The 14,217-nt window shown below is 43.8% G+C and overlaps 1 protein-coding gene across 2 annotated transcripts in view; it reads right to left on the bottom strand.

Annotated features, from left to right (window-relative positions):
- KIAA2012 (KIAA2012 ortholog) overlaps window positions 1-14,217 on the bottom strand; it is a 139,643-nt gene that overhangs the window by 68,865 nt on the left and 56,561 nt on the right. For both annotated transcript variants that reach the window (XM_030916551.1, XM_030916552.1), the window contains exon 12: window positions 9,364-9,432. In XM_030916551.1, the coding sequence (XP_030772411.1) occupies window positions 9,364-9,432 (69 nt within the window). The remainder of the gene's footprint in view (window positions 1-9,363; window positions 9,433-14,217) is intronic.

Genomic DNA, 14,217 nt, shown 5'->3' with positions numbered 1-14,217 from the left:
GAAAGGGCATCTGATTCTAGCATGGAATATGGCTCCTTAACATTTCCTTCTATTTAAATCTGCATTGGCTATGTTTAATTCCCAAGTCATTGTTTGTTGTTTTCAATAAAAATGAAGCATAGTTGGCTGGGCGTGGTGGCTCACGCCTGTAATCCCAGCACTTTGGGAGGCCAAGGCGGGCAGATCACTTGATGTCAGGAGTTTGAGACTAGCCTGGCCAACATGGTGAAACCCTGTCTCTACTAAAAATACAAAACATTAGTCAGGTGTGGTGGCGGGCGCCTGTAATCCCAGCTACTTGGGAGGCTGAAGCAGAAGAATCACTTGAATCCAGGAGGCGGAGGTTGCAGTGAGCTAAGATCGTGCCATTGCACTCCAGCCTGGGCAACAAGAGCGAAACTCTGTCTCAAAAAGAAGAAAAAGAAAGAAAGAAAGAAATATAGTCATATTTATTCCCATTGTTTCAGGATGCATATTTGCCTTGGTATGGGACCCTCTTGTGGGCCCCATCTGGTGTCAAAATAGAGATCAACTCCAAAGAGTCACCTTATTAGGCCAGGTGGGCCACCTGGCTCCTTCCTAGATATATGTCAGGGTTTGGGAAAGAATATCACGCCCGTAGGGTCCAAACTTTCCAAATATCCAGTGGTTACAAGGGCAGTAGCTGTTGGAGGTGCTGGCAGGAGCTTCTTTAAATCTGTTTAAGGCGTTTGTCTATGTATATCATTTCTGAGGCAAGAGCACCCTTTGATGGCTAACATGCTGTCCTGGAACATACCCCATAACTTGCAATGTTTCATAACCATGGAAGGGATATATCCATTGCCAAACAGGTCTCAGAAAGCACCTTTGCCTTCTCATAGCTTTGCGCAGGGACTTGCTGGCCTCAGCAGAAATCAATGGGAGAAGGTCTGAAAGTCAGCCTCAGTCCCTTCATGGGGACCGTGTTTTTTTGATCAGAAATGGAAAATGCAAATGCAAATTCCAGATTATTAAAAAAAAATTCTCCCTAGTATAAACTTAACCATAAAAGGAAGGATAATTTTGGTCCTGCTGACCTTTCCTTAAGAATATCTAAAAATACTTTATTTTATATGATGTGACTCAAGACACCTATGACCTATCGAGTGTTTGTAGTGTTATAATAAATTTTGAGTCTGCTTGTTTAATGCAGGAGACCAAGACCCAAGATGGCCTTTTGGTATTGTCATTATCAAATTCTTGGGACGAGATTTAAGACCCTGTTTATGCTACACATTTTCACTTTAAATCTTCCTGAATGAGGAGGAGGGCGAGATGGGCGTAAGGAATAGTTGCTGGAGGCCTGAATAAGTCTCCAGGCGAAAGACATCCCCCTGGGAGCTCTAACTAGGGAGTCAAGTAGACAGAGCTAGAAAATGTGAGTCAGTCTGAATTTAAATACGGAAGTACCCAGTAAATGCAAGGGCAATATTTTTCTTCCAATTTGGGATAACAGTCCTTTACTTATATCTTTTTAGATTAAGGCTAGATAAGTCTCAAGGGTCTGGCTTTAGCTTTGGGAACACCAATCTCTCTCAAAAGTTCATAAATTATTTTTTATGGAAAGGTCTAAAGGCACATGGCAGTTTACCAAGCCCAGAATGAAAGCCTAGCTAGAGGACTGAATTTAAATTCGAGATGCATAACAACAAAATGTCAACCACATGAGAAACTCTCCAATCAAGAGACATCACAGGATTCATAAGGATATCTATGGTGGAAGACTGTGTGGAGGAAAGGAATTCAAAAAAAAGGCTGAAGGTGGAATTGCACACAAAACAGGCAGCAAGCAAATGTCATTCACGTAGTGGTCTCTGTTCTCCAGAAAAAAAAAAAAAAAAATATATATATATATATATATTATATTTATATTATATATATTATATATATTATATTTATATTATATATATTATATTTATATATTATATAGATAATATTTATATATTATATAGATAATATATTTATATATATTATATATATATATATATATATATATTTTTTTTTTTTTTGAGAGAAGTCTCGCTCTGTCACCCAGGCTGGAGTGCAGTGGCACAACCTTGGCTCACTGCAACCTCTGCCTCCCAGGTTCAAGCAATTCTCCCTGCTTCAGCCTCCCGAGTAGCTGGGATTATGGGCATGTGCCACCACGCCTGGCTAATTTTTGTATTTTCAGTAGAGATGGGGTTTTGCCATGTTGGCCAGGCTGGTCTTAAAGTCCTGACCTCAGGTGATCTGCCTGCCTTGGTCTCCCAAAGTGCTGGGATTATAGGTGTGAGCCACTGCACCTGGCCAGAAAATATTATCTGTGGTCACTTGCTCTCAAACAAATAAAGATATCTGGGGTCCCAGTCTCTAGTCTTATCTCCTCCAATCCATTCTCTACATAGCTGGGAGTCATTTCTATAAAATAAAAATCTGGTGATGCCAATTCCTATGTAAGCAGAGTCCCACCGCCATTGGTGTAAATTCCTCAGCTGCTTTCAATTTAAAAATTTTTTTGAGATGGAGTCTCGCTCTGGTTGCCCAGGCTGGAGTGCAATGGCATGATCTCGGCTCACTGCAAGCTCCGCCTCCTGGGTTCAAGCGATTCTCCTGCCTCAGCCTCCCAAGTAGCTGGGATTACAGGCGTGCACCACCATGCCTGGCTAATTTTGTATTTTTAGTAGAGATGGGGTTTCTCCATGTTGGTCTGGCTGGTCTCAAACTCCTGACCGCAGGTGATCTGCCCGCCTCGGCCTCCCAAAGTGCCGGGATTACAGGTGTGAGCCACCACGCCCGGCCTCTTAGCTGCTTTCTATGGCCCTTCATGATCTGGCTTCTGCCTCCTTCTCAAGGTGTATTTTTCATCACTCCCTCCCCTGCGTGTACCCTGGGGTACAGTCATTACATGTTGCCTCAGTTTCTCCATGCTGCATGCTCTCTCACATCTATATTGTCCTTTCTCCTAGAGCATCCCCTCTTTACCACTCAGATAGTTCCCACATACATCCTTAGAAACTCTGCTTAAGTGTTCTCTCCTTCCAAAAGCCTTCTCAACCTCCAGGCTGAGTCAGTCTGAACTCATTCATAACTCTCAACACATTCCACTCCTGTGGACTACTTTAAGGCATGGACATGGTCTCTCAACTGTATTTTTGTGCCTACCATAGTATTTGTCACTAGTAGATGGACAATTAGTGTTTGTTGAATGAATGAATGAGCAATATCTTTCTGCTTTGTAAAACATACAGACTGGGCCCAGTGCCTCATGCCTGTAATCCCAGCACTTTGGGAGGCCGAGGCAGGAACATCACTTGGGCTCAGGAGTTTGAGACCAGCCTAGCCAACATGGTGAAACCTCGTCTCTATTAAAAATACAAAAAATTAGCCAGGTGTGGTGGTGTGCACCTGTAATCCCAACTACTTGGGAGGTTGAGGCAGGAGAATGGCTTGAACCCGGGAGAGGTTGCAGTGAGCCGAGATTGTGCCATTGCACTTCAGCCTGGACAACGAGAGCCAGACTCCGTCTCAAAATAAACAAACAAAAAAACATACTCACAGATTCTTTCTGTTGAACACAGTCTGATTCTGGTGTTTACATTAACTTTCAAAGGAGGGATTATGGGGAAACCAAGACAGTAGCAAAATCCTTAGGCCACAGAGAGATGTATGAAAGGAGCAAGAGAGAAACTAGGTGGGAAACATCCTTCAGGAAAGCTACAAAAAAACTTCTTTCTTTGTTTTTTTATATTTTATTTTATTTTATTTTTTTGAGATGGAGTCTCACTCTGTTGCCCAGGCTGGAGTGCAGTGGTGCGATCTCGGCTCACTGCAACCTCTGCCTCCTGGGTTCAAGTGATTCTCCTGCCTGAGCCTCTAGAGTAGCTGGTACTACAGGCGCCTGCCACCATGCCTGGCTAATTTTTGTATTTTTGGTAGAGATGGGGTTTCACCATGTTGGCCAACCTGGTCTCGAACTGCCTTAAGTGATCCACTTGCCTCAGCCTCCCAAAGTGCTGGGATTACAGGCGTGAGCCACTGCGACCGGCCTTATGCTTCTTTATAGTTGTGATGAGAAGACGACACAAATGTCTGAAGGGTGATTAAACAGAAAATACTATTTATGAATTATTAGTTAATGAAAGTTATAATTTTTTGATCACTCTGACAGAAGAAAATTTAATCTTCTAAACTTTAATATAGGTTGAGAAATATAACTCACACACAAAATCCTAAGATCTATACCTACTTTAAAATGCATTGTGCTAAGTATTACTTCACTACTTGGGCAAGGTCCTGATCCCTCGTGCATATCATGCATTAAGTGAACAGCAGATCCTGGCTACTTGGGAAGGACACATCCTGAGAATTTTAAGCATCCTTAGATTTGTGAATGCCCCTAGTGTGTATCTATTGGTAATAAAACTAAAGAAGAATTGAAAAAAGAGAGAGAGTTCTTCAGACTCTTAATGAGACTATAAATAAAGGCTTAGTGTGATTTATTAAACTATTTTTTTGGTAGAGAACCATCACATTGTTAGACCATTTCACTTTCTTTTACTTCCATCACGAGTCCCAGCAGTCAGCATTTTTTTAGGGCCATTAAAAATGCATGTGTGTGTATATATGTATATATAAAGAAATCAATGTTCTTCTGTTGAAAAGTAACTGCACAAGAGCTATTGCAGATGTTATAATGAATTATAGACCACAACATAAGATGTGTGAGTGCTGCGAGGCTGGCTAGGCTCACTCACTAGCTTAGTAATAGTCTTCTGTCTCCCAGCCTTGCAATATCAATGATTTGACTTCATGCCTCTGTAAAATGACAAATTGTGTGTGTCCCTGATGTTTTATTTATTTTTAATTTTAATTTTTTTAGAGACAGGGTCTTGCTATGTTGACCAGGGTGGTCTTGAATCCTAGCCTCAAGTAATCCTCCCACCTTGGCCTCCCAAAGTGTTGAGATTACAGTCATGAACCACCACACCATGCCAGTTCCCTGATTTTTGAGGTCATTTCAAATAGTTGAAATCAACCTTCATGTCCACAAATACCCAAAGAAGTCTACCATCTACACAATCCTTTTAGAATCCTATCACTTTTACCTGAAAATATTAATTAAAATGAAATGATCACAAAGAAAACAAAAAATTGTGAAAACTCTAGGCTCATGCCTGTAATCCCAGCACTTTAGGAGGCTTAGGCAGGTGGATCACCTGAGGTCAGGAGTTCGAGACCAGCCTGGCCAACATGGTGAAACCCTATCTCTACTAAAATTACAAAAATTACCTGGTTATGGTGGCATGCGCCTGTAATCCCACCTACTAGAGAGACTGAGGCATGAGAATCACTTGAACCTGGTAGATGGAGGTTGCAGTGAGCCAAGATTGTGCCACTGCACTCCAGCCTGGGCAATAGAGTGAGACTCTGTCTCAAAAAAAAGAAAAAAAAACTTATGAAAGCTCTATAGGTGTTCCAATGAATAGATGTTTTAAATTGGTCTTTGAACTCAGTTCCAGGGGGATATCAGGTATTTTATTTATTTATTTATTTGTTTTTTGAGATGGAGTTCTGCTCTTGTTGCCCAGGCTGGAGTGCAATGGTGCGATCTCGGTTCACTGCAACCTCTGCCACCGCAACCCTGCCTCTGGCAGGAGAATCAATTCTCCTGCCTCAGCCTCCTGAATAGCTGGGATTACAGACAGGTATGAGCCACTGTGCCTGGCCCAGATATTTTCACAGTAATATTATATCTATTCCCTTAGCAAGAAATGGGGAATATTAAGCACAAAGTGATGTAAAAATGTTTTTGTTAAGGTCAGTGGCCAAATCAAGGGAACAAAAGTTGTGAAAGAGGCACCCTATGCCTATATGTGGAATGCATTTTCCTGCAGAGACTGTTTTGCATAGTGATTAAGTTTCCAAGTCAACCTGAAAAAAAAAAAAAAAAAAAAAAAAAGCCTGTTTCACCCGTATTGTAGCTAAACCTTTCAATCATTAAATGCTTATGCTGCACTGACAGTAGGTGTGTGTTAGCAGCATATTACCAGGTAATAGCGTTGCTGGTGGGCCCCTGCCCTTAAAAAGATTGCAGTCTAGTGACTGAGTGTGGTGGCTCATGCCTGTAATCCCAACACTTTGAGATGCTGAGGTGGGAAGATGGCTTGAGCCCAGAAGTTGGAGACCAGTCTGGGCAACATAGTGAGACCCCATCTCTACCAAACAAACAAACAAACAAACAAAAAAGACAGGCATGATGGCAAGCACCTAGAGTCCCAGCTACTCAGGAGGCTGAGATGGGAGGATCGCATGAGTCCAGGAAGTCAAGGCTGCAGTGAGCTGAGATCCAGCCACTGCACTCCAGTCTGTGCAACAGAGGGAGACCCTTCAAAAGAAAAGAAGAGAAGAGAAGACAAGAGAAGAGAAGAGAAGAGCAGAGAAGAGAAGAGAAGAGAAGAGAGCTTGCGGTTCCATGGAGAGAAAAGTCTAGTCAGTGGCCAATGCGGTGAGTGAGCCGCTGTGCCTGTAACTGTGTAAGCATGGTTCATTGTGCACATGTGGAGGGTGGGTGTCACCCCATCGGCAGGGATGGGGGGAGGGCGAGGGGAAAGCAGAACACTCTTCATGGGGAGGTCAGTTTGAGAACTAAATCGGGAAGTGAAGGATTAGCAGGAGTTAACTAGGACAAGGGGTAAAAGTCGGGGATAACAGAAAGTAGAATGGTGGTTGCCAGGGGCTAGGGGAGGGAAAAGGGGGAGTTGTTTAATGGGTATAAAGTTTCAGTTTTGCAAGATGAAAAGAGTTCTGGAGACTGGTTGCACGATAATGTGAACGTACTTAACACCACTGGACTGTACAGTAAAAATGGTTCCGATGACAAATTTTATGTTATGTGTATTTTTCCGCAATTAAAAAATGTTGGATAGGAGGCGATGAGGAACTGTGCTCCAGGCAGAGGGAACAGTATGTTCTAAAGCTTGGAAATAGGAAGGAGATTTGCATTAGTCCAAGGTCTTTTAGTTACTAGGAATAGAGGCAAGAAGGATCAAAACGTTCTCTCCTTTTCCTGGATCTAGAGCTTGCTGCGAGGCCCCCTGTAAAAGGCTAAGTTAGTCTTTGGTGTGCTGTCATGGCCCCTTCTGCACTTTTCTCCTTCTAGTGTCCCCTTCGCCATGCAGCTGATGTTCTGCTGTTCATCCGAGCCTCCTGGGGCACTCCATGGGCCAGGCATGTTTCAACCCTTAAAGCTCTGTGTACTTCCAAATTACTTACCTTTGTTTCCACCCATCAGAATTTTTAGTCCCTCAGAGCAGCTGTTCCTAGCTAGGCTGCAAGAGAGCAACTATCTGATTAAATATAGTTTTACTAAAGTGTGACAGACTATTCACCTCTCTGAAGTTTCAGAATCTTAAGACGATACTCCTTAAACCAAGGTAAGTATTTTATCGGTGAGATTTTAATGGTAGAATGAAGAGAAATGGTAACATTTTAGGTGCTATTAGAAAGAATATTTTGGTTTGCAGAGCTAGCCTGTAATCAGGCTTATCTTGCTTGAAAAGTTGTTTCAGGACTTTGATTCTCCCAAACTGTTACTTTTTTTTTTTCCCAGCTTCTCCTCTTCTCCCTATGATATCTCTGAAAGTTGCAAATCCTTTTTAGTGTTACCCACAAAAGGGTGTCTGATGCTGAGCAGGGGGAATTGGAGGGGGAAACGGAGGTTAGACAGAAGCCATTTGTTTGCACGGGTCATTACTAAGTCAAGGACTTCCTAAACTCTCATATATTGTCAGATGGAATTGCCCCTCTTTAGACTGATGCCACTATGAACCATGCTTAGTCATAAATATACAGGTTCCTTGGTTTCAAATCCTAACTTCACTACTTTGTGTGACCTTGGGCAAGTCACTTAACCTCTCTGAGCCACATTGTCCTAGATGAAAAATGAAGATAATAATAGGATTTATCTCCTATCGTTGCTGTGGGGATGAAATGAAATAATGAATGCAAAGCACTCAGCATGATGTTTGGCATATCAGGGATATATAACAACAGTAGCTGTCACCACCACCACCACCATCATCATCATTTTTACTGAGGGCTCCTATTTAAGAGCTGTTCTGGCCCAGTTCTAACCAATGCATGAGACTGAGCAAAAACGGCACGGAAACTCTTCCTACTTTTGTCAGGATGTCTGCCCAAGGAAGATGGCAGGGGGAATGCAGAGGGCCAGACTCACAGGTATTTCTCTGTTTACAGATTTTGAGATTGGCAAGGATATGATTGTGCATTTTCTCTTAGTTTTGCAATCTCCTCTGGCACAAACAATCTTTCCACCCTGATTTGCCTACAGCCCTTAATCTGTGGCACTGCCTCCTGCCTGTTCCTTCAGCAGCTTCTTCATGCAGGATTCATTGCTGCCCAGCCCCAAAAGAAGCAGCCAGGAGGCCAGGAGTGGTGACTCACGCCTGTAATCCCAGTACTTTGGGAGGCTGAGGCGGGCGGATCACGAGGTCAGGAGTTTGAGACCAGCCTGGCCAACATGGTAAAGCCCCGTCTCTACTAAAAATACAAAAATTGGGCAGGCGTGGTGGCAGGCGGCTGTAATCCCAGCTACTTGGGAGGCTGAGGCAGGAGAATTGCTTGAACCTGGGAGGCAGAGGTTGCAGTGAGCCGAGACCAACAAGAGCAAAACTGCATCTCCGGAAAAAAAAAAAAAAAAAAAAGCAGCCAGGAAGACCACACACATTTCTCTGTTAATCAAAGACTATTTTTAGGAGAGAAAGTCTCGAGGTCATCATCCTTTCCTTGGTCTGAAGCAGCAGCAGCCATATCTGTGGGTGTAGGATGAGCTACAAAGTCAACCTATACTCCCAGTGTTTGCAGATCTCTCCACGGGGGAAATGAAATAGAAAAGGAATCTGAGGAGAGGCAGACCTGGCCTCATTCCTCTATTGAAAATACAAGCCTGAGTCTTTCCCAGATTGGCTCCTAGCTTATGGTGTGTGCAGGGTGAGGGATGCACAACTCCAGGGGAAAATGTCTACCTTATTATTTAGGGAATTGTGCAGTGGATTACCTTCAGGACCCACAGGATATCCCTGCAAATTATCCTTCCCCAGGCCAGCTAAGCATAAGCACTTGGTTCCATCCGATGTCTCTTCCTCACTAATATTTACACTCAGACCACGGGGCTGCCCATGAGTAACTCATGAGAACAATACATCTCTCAGGCTTTCCAAGAAGTAATCCTCTCTGCTACTTATTGGTATATTTGGGGAGAAATTGTGGGTTTCTGAGGTCTATGATCATGAGTCAAGTTACATAGAGAAGTAGAGGTAACTTTTTAGGGGAAAAGCTTACCTGTTAGGAAATGCTGACTACTAGGCCCTTCCTCTTCATGGCTGATATTTGAATTGACAGATTCATAGGCTGAAAAACAATAAGATATTTTATCTGAGAGAGGGAAAAAGTCTTGTAAAAATTTATTCCCTTATCCGAAGACAGGAGAAAACATGAAGTGGTTGCCTCGATGTTTAAGCTTTGCAAAGAATTGGATTTTTTGTTTTTTCTTTTTGTTTGTTTTTACTTTTTGAGATGGAGTCTCTTTCTGCTGCCCAGGCTGTAGTGCAGTGGCACGATCTGGGCTCACTGCAACCTCTGCCTACCGGGTTCAAGCAATTCTCCTGCCTCAGCCACCTGACTAGCTGGGATTACGGGCATGTGCCACCACATCTGGGTAATTTTGTGGATTTTTAGTAGAGGTGGGGTTTCGTCATGTTGGCCAAGGTGGTCTAGACTGCTGAACTCAAGTGATCTGCCCACCTCAGCCTCCCAAAGTGCTGGGATTATAGGCGTGAGCCACCACACCGGCCTTGAATTGGATGTTTTTGAAAATCCACAGATGATATTCTGGAGAGAAGGTTGATCTAGGATTAAAAAAGCATTGAGGAAAATAAGGTTTTTATCCAAGATGTTTAAAGGTAAAATTCTGTAGGGTCCATGATGATAAAATTCTGTAAGGAGAACTTTTGACAAAACAAGATCATGAAACAGTTAACGTTTGACACATGCTGCAAGATGCCCAGATTTGAACAGCAGCTGTGTCTCAGTGTGTGCAGCCATGGGGGATGACAGACAAGCACAAAAATCCCCCCTCTCCGGTTGTAGCACAAACAGAGTGTTGGACCAGGGGAGCCAGGAGGGATTCTAGTCCGTCTGATTCTAGCCAGAAGACAGACAGGCTTTTTCACAGCCCCTGATGAATTTTTTTTTTTTTTTTTTTTTTGCGATCTGCTAGTCACCTGGGGTGAGAATTATTCTCTTAGCTGTCCTTGTCAGTCAAAATGAAAATTAGTTAAAACAATGCTGTCTTAATGACTGATGAGAATTAGAATGACAGACTTGTGAAAGTTAAGGGAGAGGTAATAGCAAAGAGGTCAATTGCGTGGGTCCTATATGAAGGGTTTTTTTTTTTTTTTTTTTTTTTTTTTTGAGACAGAGTTTCGCTCTGTCAGCAGGCTGATGCCAATGGCACAATCTCGGCTGGCTGCAACCTCCATCTCCCAGGTTCAAGCAATTCTCCTGCATCAGCCTCCCAAGTAGCTGGGACTACAGGCGCCTGCCACCACACCCGGCTAATTGTTTTGTATTTTTAGTAGAAACAGGGTTTCACCATGTTGGCCAGGCTGGTCTTGAACTCCTGACCTCAGCTGATCCACCTGGTTCTCCCTCCCAAAGTTCTGGGATAACAGGCGTGAGTCACCGTGCCCAGTGGGAAGAAAGGTTTTTAAAGGGAAATTAGGTGTGTTTGTGTAAGAGGGAGAGAGAAGCAGAGAGAGGGAGAAGGGAGAGGGAGATGTGAAATATCAGGGAGACAGTGATAGAGAAGAAAAAAAGGAATCCTAGAAAATTCAAACCGGAAAAGACTTAGAGATCTTCTAGTCTACCTAGCCACCAAACTTACCTCCAAATAATTCTATTTATTTATTTTTTTGCTTCATTGTCTCATTACCGATAACAAATAGACTAGAGAGGATGCCAAGAAAGAATGTTTGGGTCTTATTGATTTGCTAAACTGCAGTGGGGCTTGGCAAAGCCTGCCTCTCGGTGCTCCTGCATCTCAGGGCACACACACTGTCACGTGCACGCGGATGGCTGAGGCTGAGCAGGCGGCCTGGGATTCTGAGCATCAACACTGGAGAGAGGAAAAGCCGTAATTAGTGTTAATTGTTGACCCTACGGTTCAAGAATAGATGCTCTGGAGAATGGGAAATGAGAACAAACATTAATTATTGAGTAGGGACCTTGGAGACAGACACTCTGGATTAAAAGGAGAGAGATAAATTGCATAATGAATGTTAATTTTCCCTCAAAGAATTGAGTGGTCGGCGGTTGAAAGGGAAAAAGAGGCTAAAAATCAGTCATGAAAGAGAAAACTCTGTGTGTGTCAGGTGAGAGGGTGGAGGAGGGTTACACAAACACCGTCTGTCACCGCCACCGCCCTGCCCTTTGCCTCGTAGCTCCCAAGAAGTTTGGTATCAGGGTTTTCCTTAGAACTCATTATTTACCACAGCTGCCTGCTAGGAAGCTCAACCATTTCCCCTACAGCCCAGGAGCCAGAAAACAGCCACACTGCATTGCTGACAAGCTGAGAGGCATATGGCATGGGGATCTATTTTTTTCTGTGTGCTGGTGGGACTGACTTGGCTTGAGGGAGGCTGCCAGAGCTGTGGCCCTGTGGGTGCTGCTGTGGGGACAATGTGGGTTCCAGGCCTTAGTTGTTGTTTTAGCTTAATTATAATACAGGAGACACACATGTCCCCCTTTCCGAAATAACCTTCTTAACTGAAAGTAAAAACAGAATAAAGGTAATTTAGGCTGGGCGTGGTGGCTTACACCTGTAATCCCAGCACTTTGGGAGGCCGAGGCAGGTGGATCACTTGAAGTTAGGTTTGAGACCAGCCTGACCAACACAGTGAAACCCCATCTTTACTAAAAATACAACAAATTTAGCCGGGCGTGGTGGTGCACCTACTTGTGCACCATGTGGTGGTGTCCCAGCTACTTGGGAGGCTGAGGCAGGAGAATCACTTGAACCCGGGAAGCAGAGGGTGCAGTGAGCCGAGATCACACCACCATACTCCGGCCTGGGCAACAAGAATGAAACTCAGTCTCAAAAAAAAAAAAAAAAAGCGAATTTGAGTAGAAGATTGGAGATGAGCACTGTAGCCAATTTTATAAAGAGGATCTACAAACAGGCTTGTCATGGGCGGCCCAGATCTCAGAGTGCTGGTTGAGATGCTCTTGTGCAGTCAGCAGCCCTGGGGAGCCTGCCTTTTAGGCATGGCTGCTCACTGCCTTCCACTCGGGCCCTCACCCAGTGCTGTCCGGCTGATTTTGCAGTAGCCTGAGCCCTCTGCCTTTTTTCTTGTCTGTTCCTTCATGCTAGCTCACGCGTTGGGTTGCATGACATCCCTCTTCAAACATCTGATTCCTTGTTGCCTAAACAGCAGCATTTCAGCTCTCTCCTGGCACACAAGGCTTTCCCTGGTCTGGCCCTGGTTTGCCTTTCAGGCCCAGCTTCTCCTCACCCCCGCATGAAACCCCCGCACAGTCCACTCACACCGTGCTGCTCCTCATTATCCATGTGTTCTCTACGTTCCTCTTTGTCCTTGTTCATACTAGTGTCTCGGCTGGCTGGCCCTCCCCTTCTCTATCTACTTCTTGTTTCTCAAAGGTCAGTGCAAATGGAGCTTCCTCCGTAAAAAGCCCTTCCCACCTTCCTAGGCTGCAATTAATGGGCCCTTCCTGGAATACCCCTGGATTGTGCTCTTAGGCCTCTGTAATGGCACTTATTTCATTCTGCCTTATGGTACAGTTATTGGCTTGTGAATCTGTTCTCCACGTGGACTGTGAAGTCCTTGAGGGCAGTGACTGCAGTGCCTGGGGTGTAGCCTTGGTATGTGGAGTGAGGACAGACAGGCCTGGGAATGAAGCCCAGCTCTGCCCTTAACCAGGTAAGTGAGCTCCCTGTGTTTCAATCTCTTTACCTATGATATGTGAATGAAAATACTCACTTCCTAGGATCATTGGGATAAGGGAACAAGATGACATGCACAGCAAGGTGCCTGAGAGTGTTTGCTCTCAATATTAACATCCTTCCATGTCCCTTGCATATGGGAGGCGTTTGGTACATTGTATCAAATGAATCAAACACACACGTAATGGGCCTTCTTTGAGGTTCAATGATATTTCGTATTGGAATTTTACTTAATACTTTATAAGATGGAGAGCAAGTGTGATCTGATTTGATTTTCACAAAGCAATGTGAAGTATGTTGGCAGATATTATAGTTGCATTCTGTTAAGGCACAAGGTAAGCTGCTGTAAGACAAGAGACCCAAAAAGATAAACATTTATTCCTTTTGCACATACACATCCAGAGGTAGGCAGACAGGCTGATCAGGGTGGCTCTGCTCCATAAAGTTACCTGAACACCCTGGTTCCTAATATCTTAGTACTCATCATCCCATACAGAATTGTTCTCTTCTACATGGTTGAAGCTATTACCACAACCAAGTCCAAGGAGAAGGAGAAGGGGAAGGGCAAACAGTTTCCTTTTAAGGAAATGACCTGGATGTGCATGTGTTACTTCCATTCACTTCCCATTGGTCAAACCTTGGTCACGTGGCCATACCTAGCTGCAAGTGAGTCTGGGAAGCATAATCTCTCTGTAGGCAGCCATGTGTTCAGCTAAAATCCAGGGTGGGGGGATCTATTATTAGAATTTAGCTGAACATATTCTTCCACTATTCCTTTTGTAAATATTATTCAGTCAATATTCATAATATTCAGTCAATATTATGAGAAATATTCTGGGAATACAAGATGTGTTCTCTGGGATATTCAGAGGTAGATGAGGGGGATCTACTCACAGGAATTTTCAATCTAGGAGGGGAAATAAGAAAAATAGTAAAAAGGATAAAAGATGTGAGGGAGTGCTTGGTAAGAGGCCCAGGTGGTAAGAATGAGTGGAACGTAAGGAAATAGCAATAGTTGTGGCTGAGGTGGTCAGGTAAGGCATCACAGTAGAGAGGGAACTTCGACTGGTCCTTGAAGCTTGAATACCTGGATAAGAGGGACTAGAGTCTGTGTGATGCAATGGGAAAAGCTCTGGCCTCACTGGATGAAGGAAGATCTGGGCTTGAGCCTTGGA

The sequence above is a fragment of the Rhinopithecus roxellana genome, chromosome 14 (assembly GCF_007565055.1).
Source record: "Rhinopithecus roxellana isolate Shanxi Qingling chromosome 14, ASM756505v1, whole genome shotgun sequence".
In the NCBI taxonomy this organism is placed as follows: domain Eukaryota; kingdom Metazoa; phylum Chordata; class Mammalia; order Primates; family Cercopithecidae; genus Rhinopithecus; species Rhinopithecus roxellana.
The sequence above is the reverse complement of the archived record's forward strand: the minus strand, read 5'-3'. Positions and strand labels throughout refer to the sequence as shown.